Source organism: Limulus polyphemus, unplaced genomic scaffold (assembly GCF_000517525.1).
Source record: "Limulus polyphemus unplaced genomic scaffold, Limulus_polyphemus-2.1.2 Scaffold281, whole genome shotgun sequence".
NCBI classification, from domain to species: domain Eukaryota; kingdom Metazoa; phylum Arthropoda; class Merostomata; order Xiphosura; family Limulidae; genus Limulus; species Limulus polyphemus.
Window position 1 is genome coordinate 571338 of NW_013665891.1, and position 18624 is coordinate 589961.

The 18624-nt window shown below is 33.0% G+C and overlaps 1 protein-coding gene across 2 annotated transcripts in view; it reads left to right on the plus strand.

Annotated features, from left to right (window-relative positions):
* LOC106457011 (cyclic nucleotide-gated cation channel alpha-3-like) overlaps positions 1–18624 on the plus strand; it is a 165450-nt gene that overhangs the window by 106067 nt on the left and 40759 nt on the right. For both annotated transcript variants that reach the window (XM_022382823.1, XM_022382824.1), the window contains exon 2: positions 16449–16742. In XM_022382823.1, the coding sequence (XP_022238531.1) occupies positions 16449–16742 (294 nt within the window). The remainder of the gene's footprint in view (positions 1–16448; positions 16743–18624) is intronic.

Consider the following 18624-nt stretch of genomic DNA (forward strand, 5'->3'; position numbering starts at 1 on the left):
ATTGTGGTAAACGAAATAATCATTTGCTCTAAGTTTCTTTCTTCCCGATTTGAAAAAAAATCCTTACATGATAGAAAAAAAATGAATATTATTTTCGAAATCTGCGTAGCTGAATTACGGAAAATCTGTTATTAAAACGAAACCAACTTTCATGACTTTTAAATTCGCAGGCCTGTATTATCAATATGTGCAGTAATTTTCATCCTATAGTTTATCATAACACCAATAATAGTTACAAAATTTTTATATGAAACTCTTTTGTCTGCGTATGTCAGTATGAAAAGAGAAGTGTACGTGTAAGATCTGGTAACCAACATCCGAGAGGCTTTATTTGGCTGAATAGACATTTTGTTGTCTGTAGACCACCATTCCCATTTGCATGTATGAGATGCTTGCAAAATTATGTTTCGAACATTGTGTATTGTGTCACTCTGCACCTTCCTGTGCGTTGACTCAATCAGCTAAATATGTTAAAAAGGACAAACCTCAGCGAGAACCCTTGGAACAAGCCAGAGTTGTTTTCAAAAATTTCATATCTCCATTTACCAAATTCCAACTAAGAGCACGTGGTGTCTATCATAGTCTATATCCGTGTATGAGAATGTTTCAGACTCCAAGAGCCACACCACTGTAGGCGTCTTCAAAGTCATGTAATCCAACAGCAAAGTTCTGTGATGTTTGCATGCACTGCTGGATACGGTATGTGACTGCCCCAATATTTGATGTAGTGGATCTCTTTGCCCCACTCACCATAACAGACAGACAATCTCTCTCTTCCAATTCCCTCGCGATTCTAGTGTAATGAAAGTTAGTTTCATTAACTTTTCCTCCATTTTGTGTATCCATGTTTACTTTTCTAATGGAAACTGATTTCGATACATAGAAATAGAAGACGCATGAAAGCACATACAGGCAATAGTCTGTAAACTAATGAAAGCTTAGCATATATATAATATATTGAAAATAAAACATATTAATCAATTATCGCTGATGCCAGTTTTATTCTAGTGGTAAAATCTGCTCTTTCTCTGCAGATCAGTAGGGTAATCAGAAATAATCACTTGACTCCTTCTAAAAACTACATCTATTTGTTTGTTAGTTTGTTTAAAGTTAAACGAAAAGCTATACAATGGGCTATCTGTGCTCTGCAGACATACCGCTGTGCCACTGGGAGGCAACTACATCTTTATATGCTCAGTTATGGATAAACTTATTGATAAACTATCTACAAATAAAGTAAAAAATATCGAAGTATTACTTTAGTCTGTCATTACGTTCAATGTGAATTTTAATAATGATTATTTTCCAGTGTCCTTACAATGAAAAGGAAAATTAGAAAATGGGTAATTTTATTCGTTTAAGAGATTTCGTTTCCCTATAGAAAATTTATCAATGGATTCCACGTAGATTGATTTCAAGTCCGAAGGAAAAATCTGTTAGCATTAAGTTACAAGCTCGGCGTAGATGAGTTATAGATGTCATTTGTAAAAGTGATAAGAAATGGGATTAATTCTGCTCCGCTGAAATTCTTATAATAATTGTGGAGACTTGAGGAAGGTGAAATTATTCTTACCACGAAGGACTGAAACAGTCAACTAAAATTGTATTTATTTTCTACCTATTTCTACAAGATGACTGACCACACACGTACGGTCAGTTAAAGTCTTCAAAGTGTAAAGAGTAAAAACAAAGAGTAAAACATCTACACTGGAAGTTTGGTTTAGAATTATTTTATTCTTTAAGAACAATTTTGCTCTGAAACCAACAATACTGTGATAAGGAATGAAGGGACTTACCTAGAAGTCATTCAAGTTAAATAGTCATTTTTATTAGTCAAACAAATTGTCATTTTAGCGTTTCCCTCACGCTAAAGGAATATCTGTTTGAACAGTATGGAAGTTAAGGTAAATTTGTTTTGAATTAAGCACAAAGCTACACAATGGGCTATCTGTTCTCTGCCCACCACGGGTATCGAAACCCGGTTTCTAGCGTTGTAAGTCCGCAGACATACCGCTGTGCCACTTGGGACCATAAGGTAAATTCTCACTGGTTACTCAAATGCTAAACGCTTCTCAAAGATTATTTTAATAAATACTACGATGACACTTTGTTCATTGTTTTAACATTGGTTACAAAGTAGTACAAATATAACAATAAAACACTAGTTCTCGGTCATTTAGATCAATAATTGTGATCTCATTGATGAAGAAGCAGCACAAAGTTCTACAGTATTTCAATATTTCGTAATAAATTTCCTAAGTAGAAAAAAATATTTATTTAAATTTATAGTTTATAAAACCAATGTTATATATTTATATTTCATGGTTCAATTTATATCTTGTGTTTGTTTTTTTTTTCAGTGTGCAATTTGTAAATTGAGATCTAAACCTTACAGGGAAGCAACTACGAAATTGTGTTGTCACGAATCATAAGCGCTACTTATATCGACACACAAAAACCATAAACGTGCATTTTACCCTGCGTGAGCTTTATATTCACTCTTAAGGAACTGAGTTTGTAGGCTTGAAAAAAGGGAGCTTTAAAACAGGGCTGGCGCCACAGGAGACGACAAAAGGAGAACGTGTCTATCCAGCAATAACCAGGTTCCCCCCCCCTCAATTTTGTTCTTTTTCCAGCCTTAAACCCTCAATTTGTAATACAAATTGTAGAGACTTCCAGTGCTTCTGCTAAATCTTTGGTCAACTTCACGATTCTGTTAGAATTACTGTATTTGCTTCGATATTTAACCATGAGTACAACATCTTTCCCGTTTGCAATGCTCTGAATCTCTGCAATTGGGTTGTGATTAACCCTCACGCATTTTCCAGTAGAATTTTCAGTAAACAGAGACGGGGACTAGTCTGGCGCGAATATTGAGTACACATATATATATATATACATACAGTATTATAGTCCCCTCCTCCTCGCCTGGGATCATGTTTGCTTTACAACCATACTGATTTTGATATACATTTTAGTGTGCACGTGCAATGTTTCAGATGTAATTAGTTCATTTTTTTCGAACATGCTATACAAAGTAAATATAATTATAAATATTATTTTATCTCGATGTGGCTTTTTTTAATTGATAGTGGGGTTGATCAACTCCTGAAAATGGTGCCATAGGCCTTACAGGAACCCTTAAAGAAATAAATACATTTTGTAAAGTGTAACTCCGATTAAATACACATGAATAAATCTCATGTTTAGAATTAATGCCCTAGTGACTTAGATCGAAAACCAAAGAATATTACTCGAACTACGGTTAATAAGAATGAATATATAACCGCCATTAATTTTTAAAGTCGATTATTTGTTTCTAGAATTTCACTCAAAGCTAAAAAACAAAAGCTATCTGCGCATACCCTTCCATAATTCAGTATTGCTAAACTAGAAGGAAGACGACTAGTCAATATCACCTACCACCAACCCTTGAACTACTTTTACCTGATCGTTACTCTTATAACGCACCCTCCACCCCAAAGTGTAGAACGTAGTTTTGCATCAACGGGACGTGAACCATAGAAGTAAAAGTTCTACTTTAATTTGAACTACACTTGCTGGTGTGTCCTTTCTAAACAAAATAAGATTATTATTATTACAATAACATTTTTATGAAACGTGTTTCCTGATAAAGTTAATCAAATGTAGTAGACCTAGGATGTTCTGGTGGTCATGGCGCTCTACTTGCAATCTGTGAGTCGCGAGATTTAAGCCCATGTGGAACAAGCTCCCCTTTCAACCATGGGAGATATTACGACCAATCCCACATTCGTTGGTTTGAGTAACGCATGAGTTGGCGATGGGTGCTGCTGGCTACTTGCCCTTTCTCAAGCAGTTCGAAATCAGGAACGAAAGCATATAGCTTTGGTAACTCTGATGTAAACTCTGATAACTGTCAATATATTTTACTGTGTCTTCAGCGTTTCGTGTAATTTTGGAGTTTTTCTTAGTGCAAAGCTACACAATGAGCTACCTGCATTCTGTCCACCTCGGAGAACCAAACCCCTGGTTTTAGCATTGAAAGTCCATAAACTTACCGCTGACCCACAAATAATAGTATTTTACCGTATATTTTCTAACGAACTCATGGCCTCGAATTGTGAAACGTATTTATTTAATATGGCGGTAAAGGGGCGTGAACCACGTAACTTTGGATTCACAGACAGGCACGCTTCCCGCTGGTCCGTGTTCGACCCAATACAATATGACGAGAACAGAGGTGTTGTTATAAGATATAGTAAAGAGTGATCAACAACGTCTTTCTAGGATACGGTATGATGTCATGTTTGTTTGTTTGTTGATTTTTGCTCAAAGATACTCAGGGAAAGGGGGGGGGGTACGATATGAACAGTTATGTCTTCAAAGACGCAGTAGCATCAGAACGTTGTTATCATATTTATTCTAAAGAACATTTTTGTTTTTGTCATACTATATCTTAGAAGGGAAGGGAAGGGTTAATATATTATTTATCTGTACGAGTAATATTTTACACTCAAATAAATGGACGTCCTTCATATTCTTCTTTTCTCCGGTTCGTTATTTTTAGTTGGAGTGGCAAATTTTTATTTCGTTACTATATTTGATTTGTATACTAGATGTACTTCCACAGAGATCCCGAAAGTGTTATATTTCAAGAGTAACTAAAACTAAAATTAAAAGTAACAAATATTTTGATTTCTTGCTTTTAAAGTTCATATATCATGCTGTGTTGTAGGCTACAGAGTGAATAATTCTTCTTGTGGTTCATGGCATGTGCACGTTTTACTGACGTCACGACAGTAGAAATTGCAACATTAAGCGTCTCTTATATGACGTAATTTTAGTGTCTACTGACTGACTTACAGAAAACATATTACCGTATAGTGGTGCGAGTGGTTAATTCAGGTGGACCATTCAGACGGCCTTCGGCTCCCTTTCAAGAAAATTATCTACATGTGTTACCTTTCCTATTTTCTCAGTTATGTTTTGATATTAAGATCTCAGTTATTAGCCAGTGATATGATTTATGGCATATACACGGTTAATTTCTAGAAAGTAGCTCTTCACTATAATTTATATATATAGCACATGCTATTAATGAATCAGAAATGGAAAGCCTGCTAATGAAAGACATTGTCACAATTATTAGCTTGCTTAGTTTTAGCCTAAAAAAGAAAGTAATTAATAAAAATGCATTTTCTTGTCAGTTTGTGTCACTTCATGTAAATATCGACATTTGTTTTATGTAACTTCTCCGTTAAAATACAATTTTGAACAAACAAATTTTGTCATGTGATGTAACTTATCCGTTAAAATACAGTTTTCAACAAACAAATTTTGTCATGTCATGTAACTTCTCCGTTAAAATACAATTTTGAACAAACAAATTTTGTCATGTGATGTAACTTATCCGTTAAAATACAGTTTTCAACAAACAAATAACATTATGTATATGTACAATTTTAATATTTTGTCTAATCATAATGAGGTATGAAATCCAAGAGGTAGGGAATTAATTGAAATACTTTAATAATAATAACTATTTCTTCAGCAAACGCGCTATTTTTTATTGTCAAAATGATTCTGAAAATGCTGGTGCGTCTAATGTTAAGCAATGGGAATTTGTTTGTTGGAAATTGTATTTTAACAGATAAGTTACATCACATGACAAAATGTGTTTGTTCAAAATTGTATTTTAACGGAGAAGTTACATGACATGACAAAATTTGTTTGTTGAAAACTGTTTTTTAACGGATAAGTTACATGACATGACAAAATTTGTTTGTTGAAAACTGTATTTTAACGGATAAGTTACATCACATGACAAAATTTGTTTGTTGAAAACTGTATTTTAACGGATAAATTACATCACATGACAAAATTTGTTTGTTGAAAATTGTATTTTAACGGAGAAGTTACATTCCATGACAAAATTTGTTTGTTGAAAACTGTATTTTAACGGATAAATTACATCACATGACACAATTTTAAAAATGATAATAAAATGTAAGATAATATCGTGCATAATTTCTTCCTGACGAAAGGATTTAGTCCAAATTTCCTTCACCTTCTATGATAAAAGAGTAGTTAAATACTAAGCATTATCTTTAATATTTTCTTGAGAAACGTAAAAGCCTTCAAGGAATAGAGAAATGTGTTCTATTTACATTTAGATACTAAATTTTCCCTTTGATTTCTTATTGACAACTTTTAATGTAAGTTTCCACTTATTAGACTGTGTAAGGACCTATGTTTCTTCTACTTCGTTGAACCTCAGAAGAATTGTTTTTACACTTAAAAATCATGGTTATTTTTTCCTTTGGTCTACTTATCATAAATATAGAAAGTAATGTTTGGATTTTTTGTTGTTTTTCGTTCAGTTTTTGCATTCAAGCAAAGTTACAATTTAAGACTATTAAAAGCGCATAGAACATACAATAAAGAAATATTTATTTGCCACAGTTTATCAAATGCAATTTCTTACTGACTTAAAGTTTAAAAGCTGCATCTGCTCTACTGCCGTTGAAATGGTTCGTTTCCTCTACATTTAACGTTGTCTTTTTGATTAAATTTCTAGTTAAATTAATTTTACAATTTAATAGTCTTAATTGTTTCAAAGGTTAATTTAAAAGCGTTTCTTAAAATGACTGTTTCTGTCTCCAAGACTAAGCTTGTTATAAGTCCACAAAAAGAGTTCAGATTTTTTTTCAAATACATTCACTTAATCTTGTTAAAAAAGATAAAATAAGCAACCTTTTAGCAAAGTTTTATAAACATTTATTTTCCAAATAAAAAAGTATTGTTTAAGTTTATCACACATCATTCTCCATTAAAGGATCCCCAAAAACCTCTATTAACTGTTCTTTTATTAAAATATTACCATCGATTCGTTCACAACAACAACAACATTTTAGCAAAGTTTTATAAACATTTATTTTCCAAATAAAAAAGTATTGTTTAAGTTTATCACACAGCATTCTCCATTAAAGGATCCCCAAAAACCTCTATTAACTGTTCTTTTATTAAAATATTACCATCGATTCGTTCACAACAACAACATTCATGCACAGTGTACTTAGGTTTGTTAATTTTATCTTTTTTTTACTGTTTTCTGCGATTTTACCTTAAATGAAGGTTTTAATCAATTAAACTAAAATAACTAGATGCTAGAGAAGTTGTAAAGAGTTGTATTATGTTTTGTTTTGGATTTTTCATTAGATTGAATTTACTTACGATGATCTTATAACACCATTTGTAATGCAATAATTATTTCATTTTGAAGAACATATATAATCGAAATACTTTTCTTTTTTAAAATACTATGTTCAACATAAAAATCATACTCAAATTTATAGTCGTTCTGTAAGTATATTCTATGTTAAGAACTTCCTTTCAGAGTGTTAATGCATAATCTTTCCAAGATCGTTGAGTACATATACACGTGAGGAAATGTGAAGGGTGAGTAATAAGGTAATAAAATACAACCACATATTTTTTTATAAATTAATTAGCATTATTTGATATCGAGTGATTTGTTAGGCCTCGCAGCATTTTAAGTGCCTTTAGTAGGGTTTTATTGAAGCTCTTTAAGTTATCTTTTGTATTTTGTCAGTTTATTTGTCAAGTATTAGAGTATTTTATTGTTGTTATCCTTATAACATTTTCTCGAACTTTTAACGTATGCCATTTAGATTTTAGAGCACTATAATAAGTTTCTATACTATCTTATGAGCTTTTTTATGGAGATTCATTGAAGTTTTACGGGTCTTTGCTCCTTAAGATTTTTTGGCACTGTTAGGTCTATTTTTGAGGTACTCAATGAGAGGTTATTTTTTTCCAAAAGGTTTCAATTGAAAAATAAAACTTTGGTCAGGGACAACAATAACGTAATTCCTAAAACACTGCGAAAAAGTCGTATCTAAGTTAAAACTTTAAAAAGGGTTCGCAAAAATAAAGAGCTTTCAAGAAAAAGTTAAATGCTGTAATAACCTTAAAACATGCTATAAAACTATCATAAAATATTATAAGACCCCTAATGAATTTTTCGAGAAATAAAATGAAATGTATTAAGTACACACTGAAGAGTTCATTTAAACATAATTAATTCATGAATAACTTTAATGTGCTAAAAAATATTATAACGACATTGAAATTATATAAAAGGAGTAATATGCGTTGACCAGTTAAACTAAGATTATTTGTGCTGTTGAAACTAAAACATCCTAAATATAATGTCTTGAAAAATCTACATTTTACCACGAAGAGAAGCAAAATGAGAAATTTTGAGAAAAATACACTCGAGTGAACAAATCGTCTGTTTTTGAAATCCAAAGACGACAACAACAAAGTTTACATGTAACCTTTGTTGCACAGCTACGAACGACATGGATAATCTAACATATCAAAAATACCAATAAATCCTGATCAAATCTACCTACATAAGTCAGAACTTAAAACATTAACCTGTTAAATAATGTAATAATTTTCTACATCGATCTAACTACAAGGTTGCAATGTTATAAAATAAAACTTAAAATAATTAAATGCAATAAGTGATGAAATGGGAATACCAGGTGATATCAATATTATCAGCCTTAATAACACATCTAAAATACTGTTAACTTTAACATTTTAACTATCCAACCTAGATAATCTAAGGAATATTTAACATATTTGTATTAGGATATAAAATGTCCGATTTAGCAAACAGTTAACTTATAGTTAACTTTAATACTACAAAAATTATCCTTAATATCCTAAAGGGTATCTCATTTAAAACGCATTTCACTTAAGGGTAACAAATGTTCGTCTTTGATAATATATTTTATACCTTATTTATAACACACTTAACCGGCTTTAAGATTACAAATGTCAGTCTAGTTGTAGAGCATCTGTAATGCCAATCGTAATGTGGCACTTATAAAGACTGAAATACGGTATAAAAAACCTGACCTGTTTAACAAGATACGGCTGATTCAACACTGTAATGATTTTAGATGTAATGGCAACTTCTTACTGCAACATGGGCTCTATTAACTTACGTGTAAGGCACATTTTCAACTATAGTATTAACTTTAATCGGTTGTTCCAACGATTTTATTGTTTTGTGGGCAGTATTCAGGTATTCGGGAGGTTTAGTAGATGTGTTATATTACAGAATTGCTGTACAACCCTGGTTTGCGCGGAACGACCGCCCATTTACTAGCCAGGTTCAATTCCATCAGAACAGTGATTGCACTTAGTATATGCTAAACGCTCCAGACCTAATGACTCTGTCTGAAATTCGAAGAAAATAATTCTCTTCGTAATGGCAGACATGAAACTCGATTGTTCTAGCATTAGGATTCGACGAACACTGATTCTTTTAATTCTAAGTTGAGCTACGTTTAGTAAGGGATGGTTATATTTATAGTCTGCTTTCTCTTTTTTGTCTGACTTTTTACAATGGTGTTGGTGTAAAAATAAATCACAAGCTCAATGTTACTAAAGTTTAATGTAAAATTAAAAGTCAAGCTGTAATTTCGCAATACGTACAGATCCATGTTTCTGCTTTCAGTACTTTAAAGCTCCATTTAACCTATGTTTCAACTAGTCCATGTAGCTACTGGTTGTAATACGTACGTACAACCCCATGTTGCTGCTTTCAGTACTTTAAAGCTCCATTTAACCTATGTTTCAACTAGTCCATGTAGCTACTGGTTGTAGAGTATAAAGTGACAAATAATACATACAGGCACTCAGGAAATTGCCTAACTGTATATGTTTGCATCTACATTCTGCCAGTACGTTAGACATCTGGGCTGGCGTGAGTATATAATATTAGGCTATTCTTCATTTGCTCGAAAGTATTCACCTATATTTATATAGATATACATCCATGGATAAAGATATCTTTTTTTTATAATCAGTAGCATAACAAAAATATGGATACATCGATAAATGGACAAATGGAATGACGACAGTCAAACACTGAAATACAGTCTAGAGAAATGAGATTAATATAAGTGTTTGTTTGTTTTAAATTTATGCACAAAGCTACACAATGGGCTATCTGTGCTCTGCCCACCACGGATATAGAAACCCGGTTTCTAGCGTTGTAAGTCCGCAGACATGCCGCTGGGGGGCGATATAAAAATGAAAATGCAATTCGAAGATCATACATTTAAAAACTTTCGGGGGGGGGGGCAGTAGGATCAATGTGAGCTTAAGATTCCACATATATGACTTTATATCTTCTTTTTTAAGTAAATACATACATGAGTATCTGTATCAATGTATGCATTACGTGTGTGTGTGTGTGTTTCTGTTTCCATTGAATGATTAACATACAGCTACAAAAAACAAACATTATAAACTTTCATGCGAATTTTCCAAGTTCTTCTCATATCACACTACAGATAACCCATTGTGTAGCTTTGAGTTTAACTACAAACAAATAAACTCATAAAACAATAAAATACTGTTCCTTACGTGTATGCAATTTAATCGTCAAACTAAGTCAATTATGGTTAGAACAAACACGACAACATCTGTATCCACATCTGTTTTTTAACGTTTCTGTAAGTCTTATTTAGGTATGAGTAGGCACTAACAAATAATAACCAAAAAGGCAGTATAGGTAGTGGGCTTATAGGCGCATTCTTCAATTTAACAAACACCAAAGTGAGCAAAAGCTAACCTAAAATATTAAGGAAAAATAAAGTTTCATGTATTGCTTTCATACAAATAGTCTTCAGATCACATTTCATAGCGAAAAAATGTGTTAAGGTTATACATGTATGAAACACAAAGTTAAAAACCTTTCTCAGCTGAAATAATATAAAGGAGTTATTTATAGTATGTAATAATAAATACATGATGGTACAGCATTTACATAACAAATTTGTGACACATTACGTTATAAATTACTTTGTTCTAGAAAAAAGACAAACGATAATACAGTTGATATGAAGACATCATTAAACATGTCAACTTCCAACTTGGTCTTTCCAGGGGGTTTAGGATGTCATATGAAATCATCAAGAAATATATCAACTGACAGTTTGGTTTCTCGAGAAAGTTTAGCATGTCATATGAAGGCATCAAGAAGTATATCAAATTCCATCTTGGTTTCTCCAGGACGTTTAGCATGTCATATTAAGATATCAATAGATATGTCAACTTCCAGCTTGGTTTCTCCATGGGGGTTAGCATGTCATGTGAATATGTCAATATAAATGTTAAATTCAAATTTGTATATCCAGGATGTTTAGTGTGTGAGATGTCGCAAGAAATATCAGTTGTTCCAGCTAACCACCTGAGAATTTATCATATTGAAATTTGTACAAGTATATTGCAAATTTTCTGAGATATCTGCAAAACTGTATACGTATTCGTCCATTTGTGTTTTCTTTTTCCTTTCTTGCTCTGTTATCATAAGTACGGTAGTACTTATAGTAGAAGTAGGCCAAATGTGTAATACGATTTAAAATCTCAAAGACACTGCAAACAATATGTAAACAAAACTTTATAAGCACTTTACACACGCTGTTGAGTAGTAGATAAACTAACTACAGAGTATCAATGCACTAAATTACTTACGAAAGTCGGAAGATTAAAATAGAAATTTCACAAAATCACAAATTTGTCAGTCTGTCTATCCGACTGGCTGACTAACGTTGTTGGGAAGACATAGCTCTCTACTTCCTTCACACTATGCAAATCTAAATGCACGTGACTGAATTACGCTACTTTGGTTAAAAGCTTTTTTCTTAGTTTTACTTATAATCTTGGTAATAACAAGTAATACCAGTAACCATCTTGCAACACTACTAACGAGTTAACGGTATACTAATAGCCATATTCTGTGATTACGAGTACGCTCTAAAAGTTGCCAAGTAACAACCCGTCCTCATATCACGTGCGGCTGCACGATTGCTTATGCACACGCGCTACGTGATCAGCCTATAGCTGTATCAACTAGATAATAAAAACGTGGACTATGTAGATTCTCTAGATCTAGGTTCTAACTATGATCTAATCCTTAAAAGCGAAGTTTTCAACTCTACACATCTCACTCAAAGGATCTGTGTTGGACAAAGGAATTGTAACATAGCAGTTGGAGCCTAAGATGTGAGTCTTCTACGTGAGGACGAACGCTATCACTGCCGAAGTCTAACACGGCTTTAGTTGAGTGCTCTAGACTGAAAGCAAGAATGATCAGTTGTATAATTTACCTTTGCATTGTTTTCACACTAAGTGTGACCTATTGATATCTAAGGTTGTACTTGAAACAATGCGATTTTTCAAATATGCCTTTCAAGAAAACAAAAGGAGAAAATATTATGTTGATAACCTTGAAAAGTCTTTGTCCCAGTAAAGAGAGTATTACTGCACGAATAGATATAAGGTTAGAAACGGTAATGATGAATATGCGAAACAAGCCTTAGCCATTAACACAACCAAAGAAAAAGCTGCCACCCTGGTTAGATGGAAGAAAACAATAGCAAAAATATCAGCATAAACCAGGAAATGTCTAGAGATAGCTCTAATAAAATGTACGAGAAGGACAGGCCTACAGCCCAGTCACTTTCGAGACTTAGCACCGAGAAAAGCTACGAGAAGGTTAGGATTAGAGCCCAGTCACTCTCGAAACTTATTATCAAAAAAACTATGAGACAAGTGTAAAAATTTTTTTAATAAAAATAATTAAAAAGTAGGAATGGGAGCACCAAAAACTAAGGGAAAAAAGGTAGAAATGGGCGGGATAACTTTACAACACTTGGTGGTTTTTGACACGGTGCAACATCAAAGTCGGTGTACCATCGTTCCACTAATTTTTACTTCGTGTTTTACTTCAAATTTTGATCTATTATATATTTGAATTGCGTTTTATAAGTAGCTAATCCCTTCTAAATACTCGACAAATTTTAAAATTTCAAAAATTAGCGGTTTTGATATTGAAAGTTTACAACAGAGAAATTTAGCTATATACACCTTTCATTTACTTTGAACAATTGCCAAGTTACAAAAAGCACACCAAGTAGGAATGAGTGGAACGATATACACGTCCACTTTGAGGTTGCACAGTGTCAAAAGCCACCAACTGTTATAATGTTAACCCGCCCATTCCTACCTTGTTTCCTTACATTTTGATGCTCCCATACATTCCTACTTCCTAATTTCTTTTACCTAATTTTCTTACACTTGTTAAATATTCCAATGTTTGATTTTTGTTAACATGCCCATTGTTTTTTTTTATGTTTTAGCTTTTCTACTACTACTAATGTTATCTATCTATATGTAAGTTACATTTTACTATTGTTACATCTCCGTTTGTTAATTGATTTTTCCGTAACTTCGTTCCGACGAAACTTAAGCGACACAAGTCCTTTCTTAATAAAACTGATTTATTCTTTCCGAATATAACTTTACCGATACACTCAACTTCAACAATCGCGCTAAAACAAACGCTAATCAACGAACGTCAACAATACTTCTGACTGCAGTTCAATTACTCACTATCTATACACACACATTACATTGCCGCGTCACGTTGTACCCCTCTTATATATACCAGCCTACCCTATATCTAGTAAGAACTAGAACATTCATGAAGAACAAGATAGTTCTAGAAACTAGAGGGCGCCACAGCAGTCATGTGACTCGCTGACGCAACACTATTTACTTTAATGTTAGTTTCATTAACAGGATTGGTTAAAGAAAATGTCAATTACAAAGATATTTGTTGAAATTAAAAAAGATAAAGATAAAGTCTTTAGTGATAAACTATACAAAGATATTATACCGGTCAGCGCTCATTGTGGTATTCTATATGGTTTACCAAAAATCTATAAAAGTAATTGTCCCATTAAGCCAGTAGTTTTACAGATAGGTACCTATAACAAGAAACTGGCAAATTTTTGGTATTCGTTTCTTAAAACATGTGAAAAATGAATATACGATATGAGATTTAAGAGGACTCACGAATGTGTCCAAACTAGTTTTTCTAATTTCCATTCTTTTGATACTTTGTTCCATTTAAGTTTGGAAAACTAAACAACTTTTAAAGTTTAGATTTGATGAATAAGTTCATTGTGCGAGTTTTGACTCTAACATCCCTTTACAGGAAATAACTTAATTACTAGTAGAACTGGTTTTCCAAAGTGATACGATTGTACAAGATCTAACAAAAATATTAAATTTTGCCACCACACATCTCATTTTCAGTTTAATAACAATGTTTAAGATAAAATAAATGGGGTTAATATGACTGAAAATTGGCACCTTGTCTAAAAGACTTGTTTTTATGGAATCATGAAAAATAATGATTAAATAACTGTCCAGAGAGTTTTAAACCTGTCAAATGTCGTAGGCTTGTGGATGATACTTTGCTATCTTTAAGGGGAAAGAACGAGTGATTTCATTATTAGATAATCTAAACAAACAACATCCTTTTGTTAAGTTTACAAGGGAAGAAGAAAATAACTAAAAGATGTCTTTTTTTACATCCACATATTAATCGGTTTGGTTTGTTTTGTAATTAAGCACAAAGCTACACAATGGGCTATCTGTGCTCTGCCACTGGGGGCAGTAGGTTTGGAGATCATTTAGAAATAGGAACGTATAACAAGTCATGTTGAGAACTTTATACCGGTTAAAGTTAAAGATAATTTGATAAATATCGTACCTTATAGAGCTTATTATATTGCCAGTAGCTATCATTATTTTCATAAAGAAGTAGAAAGTGTAAATAATCTGTTGTTAAAAATGGTTTCATCTTGACAATATTTTATATAGCTTGTTTGTTGTTAAGTTCTAAAAATGGTTTAATCTTGACAATATTTTATATAGCTTGTTTGTTGTTAAGTTCTAAAAATGGTTTAATCTTGACAATATTTTATATAGCTTGTTTGTTGTTAAGTTCTAAAAATGGTTTAATCTTGACAATATTTTATATAGCTTGTTTGTTGTTAAGTTCACACAATGATCTATCTGTGCTCTGTCCACGTGGGTCTCGAAGCCTCGTAGACTTGTCTCTAAGTCAATGGAGGGCATTACAAATGGCATATAAATGGAGTCACACCCCTTATAAAGTGAGTTTTGATGTGTTCAAGCTGTCAACTTATGGGTAAAGACACTTAGTTATGTTATGAAAAATAAAATTAAATATATATAGGAATCAAACTGTTCACAAAGTTGCGTGTGTGCAACTTTAAAATCAATATTGAGAGCTGACAACGTTACCAAGATAAAGGAGAGAATTAATTAATTTCAATGCTCCTACGTTGTTTATCCATATGTTGTCTCTCTATGTGGATGGTATTATGTGGGATGGACCACCCATCGTTTAGAGCAACGTATAAAAGAGCATCTGAAGCCTAGTGCTGTTAAATCTTCAAATAGCTACAAATATCTGGATCAGGAATGTGAAGAAATTTTGACATAATATGTAATTCAAAGAAAGAAAGAGATTCTGGTGACCAAGAAACTGAAACCAATATTAAACTCTAATTCATCAGTGATATGAATTATTCTAACAAGGTTTGATGTGTATTTATTTTTATAGTTTATATGTTTTGGAATTGTGAGGGTTAATTTCTATTGTTTGTTTATTAAATGGACTTAATACTAGCTAGGATCTTCTGAGCTACTCGTATCTCATGATATAATATTGGGCTTAAGGCCAATAATAGTGCTAATAGAAAAGATAACTCAAATGATGAACCAATGCATCCTATTTATGATACGTTTTTATTTTATGACATTGCATACTCTTAGTTGGATCGGTATATTAAATTAGCTACATAAATATCTGGATTAAGTTTTGTTCTAATTTACTTAGGTAGCTTGCTTTGATTACAAGATAATAATAATACTTACTTATATGATTTAGCAATTGCGAAGATTACGACATGTTTTGTAAACACTCCTATACCGTAACATGACCATTTTTTCTATTGTGATGTAACCTGGCGTTAAATCAAGTATCTGCACCTCAGTGGCTTAGCGGTAAGTCTTCAGGTGTACGACCCTAAAATTCTGGTTTCAATACCCTTGGTGGGCTAAGCACAGAGAGCACATTGTATATCTTTGTATTTGGCAACAACCAATTCTCATTCTATCTGATAATAATTTAATACCTGATCCTTCATTGTGTATTTTCTATTTCTATTTTGTTCTTTGGAGAATCTGATATGTATTTGGGAACTACTGAACTCAACTGTAAAAAAACTGTGTTAACATATATGACAGCTGTTTATCGAATGTTCAGAACAAAAGAAGAATTCAAATTATACATACATAGTATAGGTTCTGTGATAATCGGTAAAACGTATCTCAACAACTTAAAGGTTAGCACATGAAAATGTGATTTAGAATCATGTCTTTACGCAGATTCAATTTAATAAAAACATTACTATTTTTAAAATCAATAATGGTGTCAAGGTACAATATTTCACGATATCTGTTTCTTTGTTTGTTTTCAGCAAAATTAGATGCAGTCAAAACCTACATGCGCATGCGCAGAGTACCTGATCATTTACAAAACAAGGTCATCAAATGGTTTGACTACTTGTGGATGACCCAGAAATCATCCGACGAGGAAAGATCTGTTGGCTGCCTTCCAGACAAACTTAAAGCCGAAATAGCCATTCACGTGCACTTGGACACCTTAAAACGTGTGGAGATATTTCAGAATACAGAAGCTGGGTTCCTATGTGAGCTGGTTTTAAGGTTGCGACCTGTACTATTCAGTCCCGGAGACTACATCTGTCGGAAAGGTAATGGTTGAGCTACAGCTGTAGCATAGGATTATGGATATTTTTTGTAAGAGTAGCTTTTTTTTCTCGTTTGTTTATGCTTGTTTGTTTACTTCAACAATGATAGACTAGAGGGAAGGCAACTAGTCGATGTCACTCTTGGGTTATTCTTTTATGATCAAATAGTGGGTTTTGGAGCCTCACCTATAGGTATCTACGGCCGGTCAGAAAGTGGATCGCGTGTTTTAACGAATTACGAACCATGAAACCTTGGATTCCAAGTCCAGGGTATAAGCAATATACTTAAATGTAAATATTTTGATTACACTATCATGCCACTATTACATGGAGCTTCTTTATAACGATTAGACATCGTTTTTGACCAGTTGAATTCAGGATGATGGTGATGATTTTAATAAACAGTTGATGATTATTTAGTTGATCCAATACCTAAATGACTTTGCTGATCAATAAAATATACACTAAAACTTTATTATATTTCTGCGTTTACGCACTAGCTGCAGTTGGATGATAGAATTTATAATTAAAAACGTGTTCAGCATCATCGCTTCATTACAAAGACCTAATATATACATTTACATCAAACAACTATGTTTTTGTAATCGTGGACATGGCCTAATCAGTAGTAGTTAACTACAGGTCGGAAAGTCCAAGGTTCGTTCCGTGATTTCGCTGAACCCACACTTCACTTTCAGCAACGTAAGACTGATAGCCAATCCTGTTATTCGATTCATTCGTTTGTTTTTTGCTAAGTAAAAAACTACACAAGGAGCATGAAATAGAAATCCCGAATTTTATATTTATAAACCTGTAAGCTTGTTACTGAGCTAGCGGGGCCTATTTGCATTAAAGCCGAACAAAGTCCTTGTGGCGACGGATGCTGCTGACTTACCGACTTCCCTCTGATCAGTGGCTCAAAATTAGGGCTGGCTGTATTTGAACCCTGTTTAACCCACACGCCGCACAAATTTACATTCAGATTGAAAATACAGATGTGTTTTAACTTGCACAGCTTGAATAAAAATGTAAAATAATTTAAACTGTTGGATCTACGGTTGCTACTGAAACGTTTGTTTGTTTATTGAATTTTGCGCAAAGCTACTCCAGGACTATGTGCACCAGCCGCCGTTAATTTTGAAGTGATAGACTAGAGGGAAGACAGATAGTCAATACTGCTAATTAATAGGTTAGTATACTTTATCAACGAATGGTGGGATTGGTCGCAACATTATAACGGTCCCAATTGTGATAAGGCAAGTATTTCGGCGACGGGTTTCGATTCCGCGATTCGCAGATTGTTATTCGAGCACCTTAACCAACAGGTCATGTCTTTATTTCAAGAGTCTGATTCACACCTTTTCTTTGTTTCATGCAACCAGCAGGTAACACTAAATAAAAATAATATTTAAACATGGATGTAAAGAGATACGCTGGAGACAGTAAATGCTTCCCAATTATTTAATATGTTAAAATATCATTATAATAGATATATTTAGTCTTCTTGTTAAATTTTTTGAATAAGTTTATAATTACTTTATGATTTTTTTTCCATTTTGAAGTCTATCAAAACTAGTCACAGTTAAACAATCCACGTAATTAATTTATGAATCTATAAAGTAGTTTGATTTTTTAATTGCAAAACAGGAATTATTTTAAAGTAATATATTCGGTAATTCTGAAGACTTCGTCTTCATAAGCTTTTGTTTGATTGTTATTCAGAGCAAAGCTACACAATGAGCTATTTGTGTTCTGCCTACCGTTGTTATCGAAACCGGGTTTTTAGCTTTATTAGCCCTCGGACTTACCGCTGAGACCTCATCAACTTATCCCTTGTCCGCATCCCACCAAACATGCTCGCCCTTTCAGCCGTGGGGGCGTTATA